Source organism: Anomaloglossus baeobatrachus, chromosome 5 (assembly GCF_048569485.1).
Source record: "Anomaloglossus baeobatrachus isolate aAnoBae1 chromosome 5, aAnoBae1.hap1, whole genome shotgun sequence".
Taxonomy (NCBI): Eukaryota; Metazoa; Chordata; class Amphibia; order Anura; family Aromobatidae; genus Anomaloglossus; species Anomaloglossus baeobatrachus.
In genome coordinates, this window is record NC_134357.1 from 20,872,681 (window position 1) to 20,896,132 (window position 23,452).

General features: G+C 47.5%; 1 protein-coding gene across 1 annotated transcript; it reads right to left on the reverse strand.

The window, feature by feature from the left end:
• Window positions 1–240: 240 nt before the first annotated feature.
• LOC142310666 (uncharacterized) lies at window positions 241–23,186 on the reverse strand. Its single transcript, XM_075348249.1, has 7 exons — window positions 23,086–23,186; window positions 18,228–18,348; window positions 15,807–15,986; window positions 15,601–15,724; window positions 11,404–11,468; window positions 9,189–9,306; window positions 241–1,876 (listed from the first exon to the last, which is right to left on the reverse strand). Exons 2-7 carry the CDS (start codon window positions 18,303–18,305, stop codon window positions 351–353), a joined length of 2,091 nt encoding a protein of 696 aa, XP_075204364.1. The 5' UTR covers window positions 18,306–18,348; window positions 23,086–23,186; the 3' UTR covers window positions 241–350.
• Window positions 23,187–23,452: the final 266 nt, after the last annotated feature.

Consider the following 23,452-nt stretch of genomic DNA (forward strand, 5'->3'; position numbering starts at 1 on the left):
AAAATACGGTAATTATTTTCAAAAACAGAATTTCTGGGATCCATGGTGTAATTCTTCCTTCAATACAAGTAAACTTCCTGTTAACTCTTGTTAAACTCCATAGACTCTAAGGCAATAACTTAAACATCTAAAAGATAAAAGAAGGTAGGCCCAAACGCAAACATTTAATTTGTTTGTTTTTTTATAAATTGAAAGGTTTCCTTACAATTAGTAACAAACTTTCAGATGCAAATATATACAGTATATTGATATAAATTACTTTGTGCACATGAAAATGCAAATGTGTTATCTGGATCCTTTTCACTCTTTTGGATAACAGATGTTTATTGATAATTGCACACGTCTCACAATCAGCCATTATTTTTCTCAATTGCTCTTGTTTTGGTACAATTGTAACTTTTTGTTGTTACTGTGTTTTGTTTTTTGTATTGTACAATTCCCTTAGAAGACAAAAAATAATATGGATACTGCCCTATGTGAATTTTTTGATGATCAAGAAGAATTGATTTCCTTGTAAAACATTTCCCACATTCTGAACATGAGTACGGCTTCTCCCCTGTGTGACTTCTCTGATGTAAAATAACATTTTCTTTCCGTGTAAAACATTTGCCACATTCGGAACATGAGAATGGTTTCTCCCCTGTGTGACTTCTGTCATGTGCAATAAGATGCGATTTGCATGTAAAACATTTCCCACATACAGGACATGAAAATGGTCTCTCCCTTGTGTGACTTCTCTGATGTGCAAGAAAACTTTTTCTCTGAGTAAAACATTTGCCACATACAGAGCATGAAAATGGGTTCTCCACTGCCTGACCTCTCGGATGTGATTTCTGGTTACTATATATTCCAGGTTGTGAACCTAATTTAATCTTCTCACTTTTGTGAATTTTCTCATGTGTAATAAGATTTGAGAGATCTGGAAAACATTTTCCACAATCTGCACATGAATACAACTTCTCACCTGCATCAGTATTCTGATGTCTAAGATCTGATTTTTCGTTAAAACATTTCTTAGATTCTAAATCTAAACATGAATATAGCTGCTCCTCTGTGTGACTTGTCTGATGTGCAACAAGATGCGATTTCTGGTTAATGGAGTTTCCACTTTGTGATCTTGATTTAATCTTATCCCCTTTGTGAATTTTCTCATGTCTAATAAGACTTGGGAGATCTGAAAAATATTTTCCACAATCTGACCATGAATATGACATTTTACCCATGTGAGTTCTGTAATGTCTAAGAAGGTCTGCTTTTCGGATAAAACATTTCCCGCACTCTGAACATGAAAATGGCTTCTCCCCTGTGTGACTTCTCTGATGTATATAAAAATTAGATTTTTGTGTAAAAGACTTTCCGCATTCTGGACATGAATATGGTTTCTCACCTGTGTGAGTTCGCTGATGTTTAAGAAGATCTGATCTTTGGATAAAACATAACCCACATTCTGAACATGAATATGGCTTCTCCCCTGTGTGAATTCTCTGATGTAAGATTAAATTTGATCGATCTGTAAAACATTTCCCACATTCTGAACATGAAAATGGCAATTTCCCTCTGTGAATTCTCTTATGTTTAACCAGACTTGATCTGTGGTTATAACATTTCCCACAATCTGAACATTCATATGGTGTCTTTCCTTGAGACTGTTGATGTTCAACACCTCTTCTTAGAATTTCATTTTCCTTAACAGTCTGTGATAAATGAGAAGATACAAACTTGTTTATATGATCAGATGACAGATTTTTACTGTGAAGGGCTGAGACTTTATCTGGAAAAAGTACATGCTCGTCATATGCGGGGGTTGTGATATCAGAATTCTCCTCTTTAAAATTTGAAGATATGGCCTGTTCCTCAGAGGTCCTGGTAAAGGCATCTGTCAAGGATACAAATATATATTTTTTTTATTTTTGAATAATATAACCATACCCGCTGCAGTGTTTCAGAGTAAAACGTACCTGGGTGCAGCCACATTTCATGCTGCCCATGTGTTGAGCAGCATGAATTGAGCGACAGGTTCCCTTTAACTGCCGTTTCCGAGATCATAAAAAATAGGTCTCAAATCAGAGGGTATATAACTCCAGCATACACCAGTGTCTACACTGCTTAACATAACCCTCCATATGGCTTAAGAATAAAAAAGTATCAGAAATAGAGGAGAAAGGGAAGACCGATAGACCTCAGCTTTAAGTATTTTACAAAAAATCCTGTCACCAGCTACTGAGCGCATAAGAATAAGTCTTGTGCCATGCTCAAGTGTGGACAGAAAAAACCCCCAAACACTGGAGGAGGAAAGTGGCGAAGAGCTTAGATGGAAAATGTACTTCCAAGAAACTTTGAATAAATGAATTGTACAGGCAAATATATACATAAAAAAACGGTGTAAAAATAGCTTAATCAGGGAATTCGGCTTCCTGTCCCACCATCTCCTGAACTCACAAGATCACTGTGAAAAGAAGGGAATTTTGTTTACTTACCGTAAATTCCTTTTCTTCTAGCTCCAATTGGGAGACCCAGACAGTGGGTGTATAGCTACTGCCTCTGGAGGCCGCACAAAGAACTACACTTAAAAGTGTAAGGCCCCTCCCCTTCTGGCTATACACCCTCCCGTAGGAGTACGGATTCCTCAGTTTTAGTACCAAAGCAAGAAGGAGGAAAGCCAATAACAGTTTCAAAAACAAATTCAATCCGATAACAAGATCGGAGAACCTAAGAAACAACATGAACAACATGTGCACCCGAAAAACGAAACCCTAAGAACAAATAGGGCGGGTGCTGGGTCTCCCAATTGGAGCTAGAAGAAAAGGAATTTACGGTAAGTAAACAAAATTCCCTTCTTCTTTTTCGCTCCTAATTGGGAGACCCAGACAGTGGGACGTCCAAAAGCAGTCCCTGGGTGGGTAAAAAGATACCACATGAACGGGCTGTCAGACAGCCTCTTCCTACAGGTGGGCCACCGCCGCCTGAAGGACCTGTCTACCTAGGCTGGCATCTGCCGAAGCGTAGGTATGCACTTGATAGTGTTTGGTAAACGTGTGCAGACTCGACCAGGTAGCCGCCTGGCACACTTGCTGAGCCGTAGCCTGATGCCGCAATGCCCAGGACGCACCCACGGCTCTGGTAGAATGGGCCTTCAGTCCAGATGGAATCGGAAGCCCAGCAGAACGGTATGTGTGAAGAATTGGTTCCTTGATCCACCGCGCCAGGGTGGATTTGGAAGCTTGCGATCCCTTATGCTGACCAGCGACTAGGACAAAGAGCGCATCAGAACGGCGTAGAGACGCCGTGCGAGAAATGTAAATCCTGAGTGCTCTCACCAGGTCCAACAGATGTAAACCCTTTTCAAATTGGTGAACTGGATGCGGACACAAAGATGGCAAAGTGATATCCTGATTGAGATGAAAGGAAGAAACCACCTTGGGAGAAAACTCTGGAATTGGACGCAGTACTACCTTGTCTTGGTGAAACACCAGGAAGGGAGATTTGCAAGATAACGCCGCTAGCTCGGACACTCTTCGAAGAGACGTGACCGCCACAAGAAAAACTACCTTTTGTGAAAGCCGAGAAAGGGAAACCTCTTTCAAAGGCTCGAAAGGCGGCTTCTGGAGAGCAATGAGAACCTTGTTCAGATCCCAGGGTTCCAATGGCCGTCTGTAAGGAGGAACGATATGACAAACTCCTTGGAGAAACGTGCGTACTTTAGAAAGCCGTGCCAAGCGCTTCTGAAAGAATACGGATAGCGCGGAGACTTGACCCTTAAGAGAGCTAAGCGACAAACCTTTTTCCAACCCAGACTGCAGGAAGGAAAGAAAAATTGGCAATGCAAATGGCCAGGGAGAAAACCCTTGAGCCAAGCACCACGCTAAGAATATCTTCCACGTCCTGTGATAGATCTTAGCTGAGGATGGTTTTCTAGCCTGTCTCATTGTGGCAACAACTTCATGAGATAAACCTGAGGCCGCTAGGATCCAGGACTCAATGGCCACACAGTCAGGTTCAGGGCCGCAGAATTCAGATGGAAAAACGGCCCTTGAGACAGCAAATCTGGACGGTCTGGTAGTGTCCACGGTTGGCCTACCGTGAGATGCCACAGATCCGGGTACCACGACCTTCTTGGCCAATCTGGAGCGACGAGTATGGCTCGATGGCAGTCGGACCTGATTTTCCGGAGAACTCTGGGTAACAATGCTAGAGGTGGGAACACATAGGGGAGTCGGAATTGCGACCAATCCTGAACCAAGGCGTCTGCCGCCAGTGCTCGGTGATCGTGAGACCGTGCCATGAAAACTGGGACCTTGTTGTTGTGCCGTGACGCCATCAGATCGACGTCCGGCGTCCCCCAGCGGCAACAGATCTGCTGAAACACGTCCGGGTGAAGGGACCATTCTCCTGCGTCCATGCCCTGGCGACTGAGAAAGTCTGCTTCCCAGTTTTCCACGCCTGGGATGTGAACTGCGGATATGGTGGATGTCATGTCTTCCACCCACGTCAGAATCCGCCGGACTTCCTGGAAGGCTTGCCGACTGCGTGTTCCTCCTTGGTGGTTGATGTATGCCACCGCTGTGGAGTTGTCCGACTGAATTCGGATTTGCTTGCCTTCCAGCCACTGCTGGAAGGCTTGTAGGGCAAGATACACTGCTCTGATTTCCAGAACATTGATCTGAAGGGTGGACTCTTGCTGAGTCCACGTACCTTGAGCCCTGTGGTGGAGAAAAACTGCTCCCCACCCTGAAAGACTCGCGTCTGTCGTAACCACCGCCCAGGATGGGGGTAGAAAGGACCTTCCTTTTGACAATGAGGTGGGACCCACGTCAAAATCCGCTGGACTTCTTGAAAAGCTTGGCGACTGCGTGTTCCCCCTTGGTGGTTGATGTACGCCACCGCCGTGGAATTGTCCGACTGAATCCGAATCTGCTTGCCTTCCAGCCATTGTTGGAAGGCTCGCAGGGCAAGATAGATTGCTCTGATTTCCAGAACATTGATCTGCAGGGTGGACTCTTCCTGAGTCCACGTCCCCTGAGCCCTGTGGTGGAGAAACACCGCTCCCCACCCTGATAGGCTCGCATCCGTCGTGACCACTGCCCAGGACGGGGGAAGGAACGACTTTCCCTGTGACAATGAGGTGGGGAGAAGCCACCAACGCAGAGAGTCCTTGGCAGTCTGAGAGAGGGAGACAGTCCTGTCGAGGGACGTCGATTTCCCATCCCATTGGCGTAGAATGTCCCATTGTAGAGGGCGCAGATGAAACTGCGCAAACGGGACTGCCTCCATTGCTGCTACCATCTTTCCTAGGAAATGCATGAGGCGCCTCAGTGAGTGCGACTGGCTCTGAAGGAGAGATTGCACTCCAGTCCGTAGCGAGCACTGCTTGTCCAGTGGAAGCTTCACTATCGCTGAGAGAGTATGAAACTCCATGCCAAGATAAGTCAGAGATTGGGTCGGGGTTAGATGAGACTTTGGAAAGTTGATAATCCACCCGAAACTCTGGAGAGTGTCTAGTGCCACCTTCAGACTGTGCTGGCATGCCTCTTGAGAGGGTGCCTTTATAAGCAGGTCGTCTAGATACGGGATGACCGAGTGACCCTGCGAGTGCAGAACAGCTACTACTGCTGCCATGACTTTGGTGAAGACCCGGGGGGCTGTTGCCAGACCGAAAGGTAACGCTACGAACTGCAGGTGTTCGTCGTGTATGACGAAGCGTAGGAAACGCTGATGCTCTGGTGCAATCGGCACGTGGAGATACGCATCTTTGATATCTATTGATGCTAGAAAATCTCCTTGAGACATTGAGGCTATGACGGAGCGTAGGGATTCCATCCGGAACCTCCTGACTTTTACGTGTCTGTTGAGCAACTTTAGATCCAGGACGGGTCGATACGATCCGTCCTTTTTTGGGACCACAAACAGATTGGAGTAAAAACCGTGACCTTGTTCCTGAAGAGGGACGGAGGTCACCACTCCTTCCGCCTTTAGAGCGGCCACCGCCTGCAACAGAGCATCGGCTCGGTCTGGTGGTGGAGAAGTTCTGAAGAAACGAGTTGGCGGACGAGAACTGAACTCTATCCTGTACCCGTGAGACAGAATATCCCTCACCCAACGGTCTTTGACGCGTGACAGCCAAATGTCGCCAAAGTGGGAAAGCCTCCCACCGACCGCGGGTGTGGGAATCGGAGACTGCAAGTCAGGAGGACGCCGTCTTGGCAACGGTTCCTCCGGCTGTCCTTTTTGGGCGTGACTGAGACCTCCAAGAATCTGAGCGTCTCTGGTCTTTTTGAGTCTTTTTTGACGAGGCGAATTGGGCCCTGTCCGGTCCTCGAAAGGACCGATAACCAGACTGACCCTTCCTCTGTTGGGGTTTGTTTTGTCTGTGTTGCGGTAAGGATGAGTCCTTACCCTTGGAGTGTTTGATGATTTCATCCAAACGCTCTCCAAACAATCGGTCACGAGAAAAAGGCAAATTGGTTAAGCACTTCTTGGAATGAGAATCTGCTTTCCAATGTCTCAACCACAGGGCCCTACGCAAAACAACGGAGTTGGCTGACGCCACTGCCGTGCGGCTTGTAGCGTCAAGAACAGCATTAATCGCGTACGACGCGAATGCCGCCATTTGCGAGGTCAATGGTGCTACCTGCGGGGCAAATGCACGTGTGACTGAGTCGACTTGCGCAAGCCCGGCTGAGATAGCTTGGAGTGCCCATACGGCCGCAAAAGATGGCGCTAACGACGCTCCAATCGCTTCATAGATGGATTTCAGCCAGAGCTCCATCTGCCTGTCAGTGGCATCTTTAAGTGCCGCTCCATCTTCAACTGCAACCAAGGATCTAGCTGCAAGCCTGGAAATTGGAGGATCCACTTTTGGACACTGGGTCCAACCCTTGACCACCTCAGGGGGAAAAGGATAGCGTGTATCTTTAAGCCGTTTAGAAAAACGCCTTTCAGGATAAGCGTGGGGTTTCTGGATTGCGTCTCTAAAGTCAGCGTGGTCCAGAAAAGTGCTTAATGTACGCTTAGGGTATCTGAAATGGATTCTCTCGTGCTGCGAAGCTGACTCCTCTACAAGAGGAGCTGGTGGGGAAATATTTAACATCTTATTGATGTTAAATATAAGATCATTAACTATGGCGTCACCATCTGGTGTATCTAGATTGAGAGCGGTCCCAGGATCAGAATCCTGATCAGTTACGTCCGCCTCATCACCCATAGATTCATCTCGCTGGGATCCTGACCATTGAGATGAATGTGAAGGCCCGTCATAGCGAGCCCGCTTAGGCTGCCCGGGGCCATCGTCCGAGTCAGAGTCTTCACCCTGAGGTGTATGTGCCCGTCCCGGAGCTTGGAGGTAATTCAGCTGAGGGGGACCAGGGGGCAATGATTGCACAGTGTCCGTGGCCTGAAGTACAGGCCTAGCTCGCAATGTGTCAAGAATTTGTGACATAGTGAGAGACATTCTGTCAGCAAAAGCTGCAAACTCAGTTCCTGTCACCTGGACAGCATTCACAGGTGGTACACCCTGGGTCACGTCCAGCAGAGGTCCCGACTGTGCAAGCGCCGCAGGGGCCGAGCACTGCACACAATGGGGGTCCGTGGAGCCTGCCGGTAGAAAAGTCCCACATGCGGTGCAGGAAGCATATAATGTCTGTGCCTTGGCACCCTTGCGTTTTACGGACGACATGCTGCTGGCTCTCTGCAATGTGAGAGAGTCTATAGCCAAAGGGCGACCAGCGCTATGCAATACAAAGTATTTGTAGAAACAAAATACTAAGAATACTACTGGCACAAGAGGGGGTGAGCCCTGAGGGCTGCTTACCGCCCGCTGAATAGCGGGTAAGAGGCGCAGAATTCCTTGTCTGGGTCTCCCCGGCTCCCCTCTGCAGCTCAGCGTGTCAGCAGGAATGGCTGCCGGCGTCTGTGGAGAGGGGCGGTCCGTGGGAGTTCCTAAACAAAAGTGCGGGAAACAGTGTCCCCTCTGTGCCGATTGTGAGGGCTGGAGTATGTAAAAACGACTCCAGCCCTCGGCGCTGATGCACTGACCAGCGTCCCGCCCCTCTCCTGACTGGCAGGTCTGGGGGCGGGAACGAACGGAAGCAGGCCGCAAAAGCCGGGGACTCGAGTTATCAGCGCGGCCGCCGTAAAAGCGCGGCCCGCGCTGAAGTCCCCGGCGCACCACAAGTGCCAGCCGCGCCGCAGTCCCAGCGGCCGGCGCGACCGATTCCCAGAAGTGTGCCTGCTTCAGCGAAGCTGAATGAGGCCATGGCACAAGCGCCGCAGCGCTGATGTCCCCGGCGCACTACAACACCCAGCATGCTGCGGTGTGAGCGCCAAATGCACGGGGACACAGAGTACCTTGAGGAAGCAGGGCCATGTCCCTGATGTACTCCGCTCCATCCAGCATCTTCTCCAGGGGCTGTAGATGGAGCACGGTCTCAGTGCCTGGAGACCAGTAAATCCCACTTCACCCAGAGCCCTGTAAAAAGGGATGGGGAAGGAATCAGCATGTGGGCTCCTGCCGCCGTACCCGCAATGGGTACCTCAACCTTACAAACACCTCCGACATACAGTGGGGTGAGAAGGGAGCATGCTGGGAGCCCTGTATGGGCCCTCTTTTCTTCCATCCGACATAGTCAGCAGCTGCTGCTGACTAAAAACAATGGAGCTATGCGTGCGTGTCTGACCTCCTGCGCACAAAGCTAAAACTGAGGAATCCGTACTCCTACGGGAGGGTGTATAGCCAGAAGGGGAGGGGCCTTACACTTTTGTGTACACTCAAGTGTAGTTCTTTGTGCGGCCTCCAGAGGCAGTAGCTATACACCCACTGTCTGGGTCTCCCAATTAGGAGCGAAAAAGAAAACAACAGCTCAACTACATTTTGCTCATGACCAGATGGATCACCAGCAAAGTAAGGTGTCTGGTTATTCCTAATATACTCTATGGAAAGGGAAGGGTGAAGAGTAGGGCTGAGCGGATCCGGACTGTAAAAGTGAGGATCTGCCCTGTTTCAGTGCTATCAGTATGCCGGTCCCGGGCACGGGATTCTGGGTGCATGATCCGGATTCAGCAATTAATAAAAATAAAAAAAACAAGAAATAAATGAGCATTTCGTACTGATGATTTTTAAGCAAATGTTCCTAGGAATACTCGCTTCCGGTAGATGATGTGACGGTAATCTGCATTTGACAGCGACTGCTCACCTGAGCTGATATCTGTGGGAATCTCGCTGCATTGTTTATCATCCCAGAAATCGATCTTCTCTAACTTTACTACGGGTGAAGAATTACTACGGTCCAAATCTTCATCCTGATTGAAAAACTGTAAAAAAAAAAATAAATAATTTCGGGACACAAGAAACAAAAATGACCTGGTGGCAAAAAGCTGCAGGTCTCAATTTATTCCATAACTAGAAATGTGTACAATCTGGACAACATTCAATGTCCAAAGTCAGCTCAGAAGCCATTTGTATGTTTTATCTACACTGTGTGCAGAATTATTAGGCAAATGAGTATTTTGATCACATGATACTTTTTATACATGTCGTCTTACTCCAAGCTGTATAGGCTGAGAGCCAACTACCGATTAAGTAAATCAGGTGATGTGCATCTTTGTAATGAGGAGGGGTATGGTGTAATGACATCAACACCCTATATAAGGTGTGCTTAATTATTAGGCAACTTCTTTTCCTTTGGCAAAATGGGTCAGAAGAGAGATTTGATGGGCTCTGAAAAGTCCAAAATTGTGAGATGTCTTGCAGAGGGATGCAGCAGTCTTGAAATTGCCAAACTTTTGAAGCGTGATCACCGAACAATCAAGCGTTTCATGGCAAATAGCCAACTAGGTCGCAAGAAGTGTGTTGGGCAAAAAAGGCGCAAAATAACTGCCCATGAATTGAGGAAAGTCAAGTGTGAAGCTGCCAAGATGCCATTTTCCACCAGTTTGGCCATATTTCAGAGCTGCAACTATACTGGAGTATCAAAAAGCACAAGGTGTGCCATACTCAGGGACATGGTCAAGGTAAGAAAGGCTGAAAAACCACCACCTCTGAACAAGAAACATAAGATAAAACGCCAAGATTGGGCCAAGAAATACCTTAAGACTGATTTTTCAAAGGTTTTATGGACTGATGAACTGAGAGTGACTCTTGATGGGCCAGATGGATGGGCCAGAGGCTGGATCAGTAAAGGGAAGAGAGCTGCACTCCGACTCAGACGCCATCAAGGTGGAGGTGGGTACTGGTATGGGCTGGGATCATCAAAGATCAACTTGTGGGACCTTTTCGAGTTGAGGATGGAGTGAAGCTCAACTCCCAGACCTTCTGACAGTTTCTGGAAGACAACTTCTTCAAGCAGTGGTACAGGAAGAAGTCGGTATCGTTCAAGAAAAACATGATTTTCATGCAGGACAATGCTCCATCACATGCATCCAACTACTCCACAGCGTGGCTGGCCAGTAAAGGTCTAAAAGATGAAAAAATAATGACATGGCCCCCTTGTTCACCTGATCTGAACCCCATAGAGAACCTGTGGTCCCTCATAAAATGTGAGATCTACAGAGAGGGAAAACATTACATCTCTCAGAACTGTGTCTGGGAGGCTGTGGTGGCTGCTGCACACAATGTGGATCGTAAACAGATCAAGCAATGACAGAATCTATGGATGGTCGGCTGCTGAATGTCATCAGAAAGAAAAGTGGCTATATTGGACACTCATTTTTTGGGGTTTTATTTTTGCATGTCAGAAATGTTTATTTATAAATTTTGTGCAGTTATATTGGTTTACCTGGTGAAAATAAACAAGTGAGATAGGAATATATTTGGTTTTTATTAAGTTGCCTAATAATTCTGCACAGTAATAGTTAACTGCAAAAACAGATCTCCTCCTAAGATAGCCAAATCTAAAAAAAAACCCACTCCAACTGCCAAAAATATTAAGCTTTGATATTTATGAGTCTTTTGGGTTGATTGAGAACATAGTTGTTGATCAATAATAAAAAAAATCCTCTAAAATACAACTTGCCTAATAATTCTGCACACTGTGTAAGAAGCATTTTTTATGTGGCTAAGAATGCAATCGCTGACTGCAGAGACAGAATGGTTTGCATTCCGCAGCTCACTGGAATTCCACTTTGCTGGGCTGTCTCGGAACCTTCCAAAAAGCCACCAGATTTGTCGGAAGCGACTACTGTGGCATCGACGAACCTCACACTGATGCCACAAGAAGTGGACGAAAAAAAACCCCCAAAAAGCAAAACACAGCTTCCACATCTTGGGGACCAGTACGGACAATGTTACATCCCAGAGAATTGGAGGATGAGGAACTAGGAGAAGATGATGACGTAGAGGAGGAGCTTGATGTGAAGTCAGATAAGGAGTTCTATTGGGGAATATTTCAGAACACCTCCTCTCCCCCCTACCTGATTCTCCTGTGGATTGTGGGGACTGGCGCATCTCTCCGGTGTTGTCCTGTTACTGGATGTCACTGCAAGAAACACCGCCATTCAAATTATAAATAAATAATAACTATAAAAACTAATATATAGTTTGTGTTCCCTTTATTCTTTTCAGCAGTGTGTATGTATGTGCATATAATATAAAGATATATATACACACACACAGTTGAAACCAGAAGTATCCATCCGCTCTCTATAAAGACACAGCTGCAGGTTTTTCCCTCCGCTCTCTATAAAGACACAGCTGCAGGTTTTTCCCTCCGCTCTCTATAAAGACACAGCTGCAGGATTTCCCTCTGCTCTCTATAAAGACACGTCTGCAGGTTTTCCCTCCGCGCTCTATACAGACACATCTGCAGGTTTTCCCCTCCGCTCTCTATACAGACACATCTGCAGGTTTTTCTCTCCGCTCTCTATACAGACACATCTGCAGGTTTTCCCCTCCGCTCTCTATACAGACACATCTGCAGGTTTTTCCCTCCGCTCTCTATACAGACACATCTGCAGGTTTTTCCCTCCGCTCTCTATACAGACACATCTGCTGGTTTTCCCTCCACTCTCTATAAAGAGAGAGAGAGAGAGAGACTTACACTGGATGAAACGGTTTGGATCTCCTTCCACAGCTTCTCACAATAGTTGGTGGAATTTGGGCCGATTCTTCCTGACAGAACTGGTGTACCTGAGGCATGTCTGTAGGTCGCATCGCTCGCACCGGCCTTTTCAGCTTTGCCCCTAAATTTTCCATTAGGATTGAGCTCAGGCTTTATGATGGCCACTCCAAAACATTGAGTTTGTCATCCTTAAACCACTTTGTAACCTGTTTGGCAGTAGCTTCGGGCCATTGTCCATTAGGAAGACCCATTTCTGCGGAAGCTTTAAATTCCTAGTTGATGTCTTGAGATGTTTCTTCAGTATTGCACCATAATCTTCTTTCCTCATGATGCCATCTATTTTTTTACATGCACCAGTCCCTCCTGCAGCAAAACAACCCCACAACATGATGCAGCCGCCCCCGTGTTTCACAGATGGGATAGTGTTCTTAAGCTTCAAAGCGTTTCCCTTTTCCCTCCAATTGTAACGATGGTCATTATGGCCAAACAGTTCAATTTTAATTTCGTCAGACCACAGGACGTCTCCAAAAATTAAGGTCTGTGTTCCTGTGTGCATTTGCGAACATTAATCTGTCTTTTTTTATGTTTCTTTTAGAGTAATGGCGTCTTCCTGGCAGAGAGGTCTTTCAGCCCATGTTGATACAGTACTCGTTTCACTGTGGATAATGACACAATCTTACCAGCTTCCGCCAGCATCTTCACAAGGTCTTTTGCTTTTGTTCTTGGGTTGATATGCACATGTCTGGCTGTCATGGAAAACTCTTTAAGGGTCCTTACCCCACCATCAGCCACAGATCGTCATGACGATTAGCTGATCGGCCTGAAAGTTTAAGTTTAGGAATTTACAACTCGGGGATGGTAGAGCTACAGCCAAAAGATACACAGAAAAGACAATCCTTGACAATCCTTTGTTCTGTTGGAGGGAAAACTCCTAATACAGTTTTTTACGTGGTCCGTTAATGATAGAAAAAATGAAAAACATACTGCCAGAATCCCTGAGGAGCGCTGAACCCAGCGCACCGTTTAGCTTGACTGGGAGATTGCTGGTATCACGACAAATTAGTATTGGCCAGTAAAATCATGCTAGATATGTTGTGTTTGGTATCTATGTAAATGTAAAATCGAGATATAAAATATGACGCTAATATCTTTCACCTGTGTGGCCCAGGGGCAAAGATATGTGAAAAGCTAGAATTAAAGAACTTTGTGACAATCTTGGCACAGCCTACAAGAGACCGTAAAATGAGGTCACAGAGAGGGGGGGTTACCTGAGGGCATAAGAGCGATTACTTCCTTGCTGCAGGGAGTCAGTACTGGAGGGCATCAGTAAGTGGTGATGCTGGCCGTCTTTCTACCATCTTCTTCTCTTGGAGCCTCTCCCTCCCTAAAGTCGGACGTCACCTCTATGGCACGACTTTAGTAAGTTTCATGTTTATACCTTTTATTTTTATGTAACTGTCTATACTGTATTTGCATTGTTCCCTTTTGTAAATTCTTGTATATTTTTTTAAATACTGCCTATTTTCGGATTAAAAATATAAAATTCAATAGTTCGTTTCCTTCTGTTCTATATACGAACCCAAACCCGTCCGAAAAGCCTTCTGCTATCTGAAACGGGTCCCCAGCTACCTGTAGAAAGTCTGGGTGGTGGCAGCGTAATTATTATTGCATAGAATTATTGGGGTGCTATCATTAAGTGTACCGAGGTATATGTATATTCCATTAGCGGGAATCGGTGATATATACATTTATCGTTGCTGTGAGACCTCCAATATTTGACATTATTAGCTCAGCAGCCTCATTTTATTCATTGTCCCGCAGTACCAAAAGTGGCCTGCCGACAAGAGGGGCGCTAGAGAGTAGTCGTGTTTGTGACAAATTAGTGAACATCTGCGGGATATCTGAGTGACTTCCCTGGCTGTTCGTGACACTGACCAAAGCACTTTCATCTCTGATACACAGAACCCGTCTCCTTCCTGAGCGGTATGATGGCTGGACATTCCCATCTTGTTTGTACTTGCATATAATTGTTTGTACAGATGAACGAGGTACCTTCAGGAATCTGGAAATTGTACACAAGGATGAACCAGACTTGTGCAAGTCCACAATTCTCTTCCTGAGATCTTGGCTGATTTCTTTGACTTTCCCAAGATTCTACACAAGCAGTCGTGGGTTTCAGGTGTGCATTATAAAACATCCACAGGTCTCTAATTAACCCAGATGTTGCCAATAATAATCAGAAGCTTCCAAAAACATGACATCATCATATGGGCTGTCCCATATTATTTAAAGGCATAGCACTCTAAATGAATGTAAAGTTTTGACTTTGTAGACTGTAATAAAAATGTCTTAAAACATTCTCTCTCTCATCATTCTGGCATTTGGCAAATATAATAATTTTGGCTCCTAATTGACCTAAAACAGGAAAGGATTATTTTGATTTCATGTCAAATAGTGAGAAAAACCTGCAGATGTGTCTTTTTAGAGAGTGGATGTAAACTTCTGGTTTCAACTGTAGTTCTGTCATATGATGTTAAGCCTTGCAGGCACCTGGTGGCACGGCGTCGTCAGACTCTGTTCACACCACAGAGTCCAACAAGAAACCTGAGGCTTCTGGATTGTTCTGCCAGAGCCGAGCGTCAGCTGATTCAGTTTCACTGGTCTTCAGCTCTGCAGGAGTTAATTCCTGCAGACTGGTGAGCAGGAACTAAGAGCTCAGGCTGCTAATTGCTATGTGCAGCTGTCTCTTTCCTATTTAAGGCACCGCTTTCTTCCAGTATGCGCTAATGATAGCTTCAGCATACGCTCCAGCGATTCTGGTTCTTGGTGGTTATTGTCTTTATGGTGATCTGTGTTGCGATATTGAGTGGTGTGAGTGTTCCCCTTTTGTGCGTTACTTTCTTCCCTTTTCATATTGTCTCTCATGTGTGTTTGGAGTGATGTGTGTATGAGTTTACGATCTCCCTTGTCCGTGTCATTTTGTGGGGTTTTGTAAGTGTTTTCCAGCCCGCCTCAAGGGTGGGGAAGAGGGGGAGAAACATCAAGGCTCAGACAGGGGTCAGGGTCACACTGGGGGCTCGGACCTGACTACCATCAAGCCTACCTCCAACATAAAGGGACAGCGCAGGGTCTTCAATCTGAGGGCAAGCCTACGGGCTCCTGTTTTGTCATTACATACCCCTTGACAAGTTCCTTAAAAGGGGATCTACCCCTGAGATTCTTTGGCCCCTTGCACTATATTCTGACACATTTTCTTATTGTAGTATATAGTGGAAATGATAATCTCACATGTAGCACAGTCTATGGCTGGGTCCATTAGTTCTCTTCAATCATGTCACAGGGGATTGAGCGCCCATGGGATTCATACACCTTAACTACTTCTGTGACAGTAGCATTTACCAGTTGCTGTTAGAAGCAGATGTCAGCTGTGTCACGCAGTCAGCATCTATAGTATATAGAGCAGGCTCAGCCAAAGAGCCGGCTCCATGCACTTGATATAAACCATATATTTATGGTGAAAGTTAAAGAGGTTAAAGGCTGTGTGTTTTACCTGGTGATGTGAGGGGCTGGGGAACCACCATCATGATATCTTTGTACTGATTCTTGTGCCCTTCTAGATACTCCCACTCCTCCATGGAGAAATAGACGGTGACGTCCTGATACCTTATAGGAACCTGACACATACAATGATACCGTCATCCCCCGATCCCTTCATAGCGTTACTGTATAATGTCCCAGCATTCCCAGCAGTGTCACCTCTCCAGTCAGCAGCTCAATCATCTTGTAGGCGAGTTTTAGGATCTTCTGGTCATTGATGTCCTCATGTATCCGGGGGTGTGATGGAGGTCCCGGGATTGGGCTCAGGGTTCCTCCCCATCCTTCAGACACAGGGGCCTGACAGCGCTCACCAAAGGTCTTCTTTCCCACCGTGTATTCCTGTGTATGGAGAGACAGTAATAATCTCACTACAGACATTTCCAGATTCCATGACCTTTTCCGGTGGAGGCTTTTTGCCAAGAAGAATGGGCAGCTTTACCATCTGAGAAAATAAAGAGCCTCATCCACAACTACCACAAAAGACTTCAAGCTGTCATTGATGTTAGAGGGGGCAATACACGGTATTAAGATCTGGGGTATGTGATCTTTTGATCAAAGTCATTTGGATGTATTTGAATCACAGTAGCTTGACAATAAATGCTTCACCCGACCACTAACCATGAGTGGAAAAAAGACTTTGTATTACCATTCATATTCTCTGAAAAAAGGCCAAATAAGCAAAAAATCTGCCGTGGTATGTAACATTTTGAGCACAACTGTATATAGTGTGTGCGGAAAGTATTCAGACCCCTTTAAATTTTTCACTCTGTTTCATTGCAGCCATTTGGTAAATTCAAAAATGTTCATTTTTTTTCTCATTAATGGACACTCTGCTCCCATCCCCCATCTTGATAGCAAAAACCCAGAAATGTAGATTTTTATTTTCTTGCAAATTTATTAAACAAGAAAAAACTGAAATATCACATGGTCATAAATATTCAGATCCTTTTCCCAGACACTCATATGTAAGTCATATGCTATTTCCTTGTGATCCTCCTTGAGATGGTTCTACTCCTTCATTGGAGTCCAGCTGTGTGTAATTAAACTGATAGGACTTGATTTGGAAAGGCGCACACCTGTCTATATAAGACCTCACAGCTCACACTGCATGTCACACAAAATGAGAATCATGAGGCCAAAGGAACTGCCAAAGGAGCTCAGAGACAGAATTGTGGCAAGGCACAGATCTGGCCAAGGTTACAAAAGAATTTCTGCAGTGCAAAAGCAAAAAAAAAAAAAAAAGCAAAAGCTGACAAAAGCTTTTGCCGAAACGTACGTTGGGAAGCGGGTGGCGCCATCCCAGCCGGAGGAGATGTCAACAGGTTAGTTTCATCTTTTCACAATGGCTTCTTTTGATATTTGTTATCAACACTCACATTCCCTCGTCTTATAGCCACTTAAATTCTTTTTGGGCATTTTTATATTGGGAAATGGATTTGTTTTTGTAATCTCTCTACACATCCTTATTATATGGTGCTCCTTTCCATCTCCTCCTGTTGATCAGCGCTGCCATCTAGCGTACCATTTTGTTATTACACCCTTTGTTATATGTATTTACAATACAGTTTATTCTTATTACTTTGGCTCTTGGTTCTTTTTCTGGTAAATAGGTTTGATTATTCTGTATGAACCATTGCATACCCATATTTATATTTTGAGTTTGGGTGGTGGATATAATTTAGTTTATAACACAATACACGGACACTTTATTATTTTGTTCCACACTCTATTTATTTGGTTGAAATTTTGGGGGGGTATTTGTATGCACATGTAGATTGGTAGCCATTGCATTTAACGTGCATTGGCCCCAAATGTTTGTTACCCTGCATTGTAGCTTCTTCGATATGGGCATCAGCCTGTTATTCTCGAGCTCTGGCAGTCTGTTTGGTACACATGCGCGATTCCCGTGTAGTAGCGATATTGAGGGGCATGTCTTTATCCTTCCGGCCAGGGCTGACCGCTTACCCCTGTTTGCGTTGCAGCGTCATGTGATTTAATTATCACATGACCTCGTGACTCATCTGGGGACAGTTGCATTGCCTTTTCCGGGGAGGGGGGGGGGGGGGGGAGTATGTCTCCTGGATTACGTGCAGCGGCGGTATTGTATTGCGAATGCTCCGGACATAATCAGACAATTATGCCATTACTTTTCATTGGCTGATGCCTACATATGAAGGATACCTCCTGTCGGTATCACACCACACCCCTTCTCAAAAGCTACCGCCGAAACGCGCGTCGGAACCCAGGGCCATTCCAGGAGGAGGAGGAGATGTCCACAGGTTAGTTCTGAGTATATGCACTGGTTTTTCTAATATATTTTGTAGTAGCCCGCTCTGGTTGTTAGGCTGAGCTTTTCTACCTTCTGCATTATTAGTGTATTATATCAGTTTTTAAGGCTTTTTATACTTTTTTGTCTTGTCATGTTGAACATCGCTGATATATTATACTGTATGTGCACGAATGTGCACAGAGCTGGTTTTTCAGTTTCCAGTATCTGCATTTCCTTTGCTGCACCCATTCCCATCCACACTCCTGGTTTTGAGGAGATTGATGTAATGTGACATAGGCAGAACCTCTCACCTCTCCTGTGAGCTGGAAGAGGATCTCTAGGGTGAGGTTTAATATCCTCTCCGCCATCTTGTCTTTGTCCTGAATCATCCTTTATGGGGTCAATCAGGAAATTATCCTATACTGTAGCAACCTGAATGGAAAGAAGATGAGTGAATGTAAGTCATAAAAAAACCCCATAAAAGTATAATTACAGGAGATGGCGCAGGAGAAAAAAAAATACAAAATTGTTGACATTTTTACATTTCTTACTCTTTCATTCATTTAGTCACACTTAGAGCCTGCTGTACTGAAATAACTACTCCTCTCCCCCTCCCCATAAAAAAAATAATAAAAAAACAAACAAAAAAACCACGAGCACGTGCACAGAATGAAGCAGAGGCCGAGCACGTGCACAGAATGAAGCAGAGGCCGAGCACGTGCACAGAACGATGCAGAGGCCGAGCACGTGCACAGAACGATGCAGAGGCCGAGCACGTGCAAAGAACGAAGCAGAGGCCGAGCACGTGCACAGAACGAAGCAGAGGCCAAGCACGTGCACAGAACGAAGCAGAGGCCGAGCACGTGCACAGAACGAAGCAAAGGCCGAGCACGTGCACAGAACGAAGCAAAGGCCGAGCACGTGCAAAGAACGAAGCAAAGGCCGAGCACGTGCAAAGAACGAAGCAGAGGCCGAGCACGTGCAAAGAACGAAGCAGAGGCCGAGTACGTGCACAGAACGAAGCAGAGGCCGAGCACGTGCACAGAACGAAGCAGAGGCCGAGCACGTGCAAAGAACGAAGCAGAGTCCGAGCACGTGCAAAGAACGAAGCAGAGTCCGAGCACGTGCACAGAACGAAGCAGAGGCCGAGCACGTGCACAGAATGAAGCAGAGGCCGAGCACGTGCACAGAATGAAGCAGAGGCCGAGCACGTGCACAGAACGATGCAGAGGCCGAGCACGTGCAAAGAACGAAGCAGAGGCCGAGCACGTGCACAGAACGAAGCAGAGGCCAAGCACGTGCACAGAACGAAGCAGAGGCCGAGCACGTGCACAGAACGAAGCAAAGGCCGAGCACGTGCAAAGAACGAAGCAAAGGCCGAGCACGTGCAAAGAACGAAGCAGAGGCCGAGCACGTGCAAAGAACGAAGCAGAGGCCGAGTACGTGCACAGAACGAAGCAGAGGCCGAGCACGTGCACAGAACGAAGCAGAGGCCGAGCACGTGCACAGAACGAAGCAGAGGCCGAGCACGTGCAAAGAACGAAGCAGAGTCCGAGCACGTGCAAAGAACGAAGCAGAGGCCGAGCACGTGCAAAGAACGAAGCAGAGGCCGAGCACGTGCACAGAACGAAGCAGAGGCTGAGCACGTGCAAAGAAGGAAGCAGAGGCCGAGCACGTGCAAAGAAGGAAGCAGAGGCCGAGCACGTGCACAGAACGAAGCAGAGGCCGAGCACGTGCAAAGAAGGACGCAGAGGCCGAGCATGTTCAAAGAACGAAGCAGAGGCCGAGCACGTGCACAGAACGAAGCAGAGGCCGAGCACGTGCACAGAATGAAGCAGAGGCCGAGCACGTGCACAGAATGAAGCAGAGGCCGAGCAAGTGGAAAGAACGAAGCAGAGGCCGAGCATGTGCAAAGAATGAAGCAGAGGCCGAGCACGTGCAAAGAACGAAGCAGAGGCCGAACACGTGCAAAGAACAAAGCAGAGGCTGAGCATGTGCAAAGAATGTAGAGCGGAGGGGAAAACATGCAGATGTCTTTATAGAGAGTGGAGGGAAAAACCTGCAGATGTGTCTGTATAGAGAGGGGAGGGAAAAACCTGCAGATGTGTCTTTATAGAGAGCGGAGGGAAAAACCTGCAGCTGTGTCTTTATAGAGAGCAGAGGGTAAAACCTGCAGATGTGTCTTTATAGAGAGGGGAGGGAAAAACCTGCAGATGTGTCTTTATAGAGAGCGGAGAGTAAAACCTGCAGATGTGTCTGCATAGAGAGCAGAGGAAAAAACCTGCAGATGTGTCTTTATAGAGAGATGAGGAAAAACCTGCAGATGTGTCTTTATAGAGAGATGAGGAAAAACCTGCAGATGTGTCTGTATAGAGAGGGGAGGGAAAAACCTGCAGATGTGTCTGTATAGAGAGGGGAGGGAAAAACCTGCAGATGTGTCTTTATAGAGAGGGGAGGGGAACTTCTTGTTTCATCTGTGTGAAGGAGACGTGGGCAGGGAAATTGAGAAGTCGGAGTTGGATTTTTGGCTTACTGACTCCACAGCCCTGGTGCGCATGTTGCAGAAAATTTCTGCACCTTGTGGCAGAAAAATGCATCAAAATCCACCTGCACTTTTGGTGAGGTTTTCATGCATTTTTGCATTGTTTTTTGGGGGTGAGTTTTTTTTGCAAACAACAAGAAAAACTCTGTCAATAAAAAAAAAAAAGCTTTCTTGATGCAATTTCCTATTTCAACTGTTCTTCTGTTTAATTTTCCATTGTCCTGATGACATCACTTCCTGTTTTAGCCGTGCGTTTCTTGTGTTAAAAACACTGCAACAACGCGGCAAAAATCACACCAAAAACAGTGATTTTGTCATCACAACATTGAAGTCAATGGCTGAAAAAATGCAGCAAATCCGGACCAATGGTAGACCTGCTGAAGATTTTTTCTGCATCAAAATCTGCAAAAAAAAAACCCCGCAGCGTTGGCACAGCACCTCCGAAATTTCATAGAATTTGCTGGCTTCAGGAGAGGCATGCGGATTTTAGTGCAAATTTTGGACCAAAAAAACGCAGAGCGTGCACAAGGCACATCTGGCCTCCCGGTCATACATCTAGCGTGTCCGGCCTATCCCCCACTCATACTACTGGGGTCCGGTCTCCCTCCGGTCATCCGTCTGGGGTCCGGTCTCCCTCCGGTCATCCGTCTGGGGTCCGGTCTCCCTCCGGTCATCCGTCTGGGGTCCGGTCTCCCTCCGGTCATCCGTCTGGGGTCCGGTCTCCCTCCGGTCATCCGTCTGGGGTCCGGTCTCCCTCCGGTCATCCGTCTGGGGTCCGGTCTCCCTCCGGTCATCCGTCTGGGGTCCGGCCTCCCTCCGGTCATCCGTCTGGGGTCCGGTCTCCCTCCGGTCATCCGTCTGGGGTCCGGTCTCCCTCCGGTCATCCGTCTGGGGTCCGGTCTCCCTCCGGTCATCCGTCTGGGGTCCGGTCTCCCTCCGGTCATCCGTCTGGGGTCCCGGTCTCCCTCCGGTCATCCGTCTGGGGTCCCGGTCTCCCTCCGGTCATCCGTCTGGGGTCCGGTCTCCCTCCGGTCATCCGTCTGGGGTCCGGTCTCCCTCCGGTCATCCGTCTGGGGTCCGGTCTCCCTCCGGTCATACATCTGGGGTCTGCTCCCCCCCCCCCGGTCATCACTTCTGTATCCTCGCCACCTCGGGCATGATGTCTTGATGACGCCGGTGGCCTTAGACTATGTGCCCACGGGGAAAGTGTCCTGCGAATATATCCGCACGACATTCCGCAGGTGTTCCCAGGAAACAGCACCACAACTTTTGTGTGTTTCCATGCTGCGGAATGTCCTGCGGATATGCTGCGGGCATTCTGCATTGAGGATACAGTGCCATGGCTTCGGCACTGCATCCTCAATGCAGAACAAGTGCTGCCGTGATCGGGGAAGTTTATACTTACCTCCATCACGCAGCACCTCGCTTTCTGGCGGCCGGGTCACTGTCAGGCAGCGTCTGGTTTCACTGTGCTGGAGGTGGGCGGGCCTGAACTAGCTCCGGCTGTCACATGACCGGAGCTCGTGCAGGCTCCGCCCACCTCTTCCTTCCTGTACCTGGCTGGATCCACCGCGTTGCTGCCGCTACACCGGATGGAGAAAGTGACTCGGGTCTCTATCAAGGCAGGTAAGTATATGGGACCCTGCGGAGAAATCCGCAACAATAATTGACATGCTGCAGATTTTTCCGCATAGAAATGGCTGGGGAGTAGCTGTGCTGCAGATTTTCGGAAAATCCGCGGCTTTTCCGCGAGAAATCCATGGCAAAATCCGCGCATTTTCCGCAGCGTGGGCACATAGCCTTAAGGCTACTTTACACACTTCGATATCGGTCCCGATATCGCTAATGTGGGTACCCGCCCCCATCTGTTGCTCGACACGGGCAAATCGCTGCCCGTGCTGCAGAACATCGCCCAGACCCGTTACACATACTTACCTGCCCGGCGACGTCGCTGTGACCGGCGAACCGCCTATCTAAGGGAGCGGTCCGTGCGGCGTCACTGAGCGGCCGCCCAATAGCAGCGGAGGGGTGGAGCTGAGCGGGACGTAACATCCCGCCCACCTCCTTCCTTCCGCATAGCGGCCGGGAGGCAGGTAAGGAGAGGTTCCTCATTCCTGCGGCGTCACACATAGCGATGTATGCTGCTGCGGTAACGATAATCGAGAATGGACCCCCATGTCACCGATGAGCGATATTGCACGTTTTTGCAACGATGCAAAATCGCTCATCGGTGTCACACGCAGCAACATCGCTAATGCGGCCGGATGTGCGTCACCAAATCCGTGACCTCAACGACTCCGCATTAGCGATGTCGCAGCGTGTAAAGCCCCCTTTAGTGTGACGCCTTGTAATCGTCAGAGGCACCAGACAATGAAATGAGGAACTGCTCATCTCCAACACGTCACCCAAAGTGGCCCCCCAATAATCCCTTAAAAAGTTACACAGCACGTTATACATATCTGACAATGGCGGAAAATAAAAAATACAGTACGAAATACAGAGAAAAGTGCGGCCTCCGGGAGCGAGAAAACAGCAGGAGACAGACAGCCCGGCCCTGGGAACCAAAACGAGCCGCCCATGAAGGGGTTAACGGTCCCTGGACCCGGAAATAAGGAATCTGCACTCACCTCCGACCCGCAGGGCCGCACACAATAGATGATAGGCGCTAGACTGTATGGGCTGCTTCCAGCTGTGACGTCACTTCCGGCACTCGCTGTGGGCGTGTCCTCACCTCAGCGCGCGCTGATTACCGCAGTGTGGTCGCTACGAAGCGCCGGTCATTTGCGCTCGCTCCTCTGTCTGTGACGGGGGGAGGGGAGGCGCTGTCCTCAGAGCACGGAGAGGCTTGTGGAGAGATGTCTGACAAGGGGGAGGATGCTTGTGGTGGGATTTGGGGGGGGGGGGGCTGTATGATTCTGGGAGGATGCTTGTGGTGGGATTGGGGGGGGCTGTATGATTCTGGGAGGATGCTTGTGGTGGGATTTGGGGGGGGCT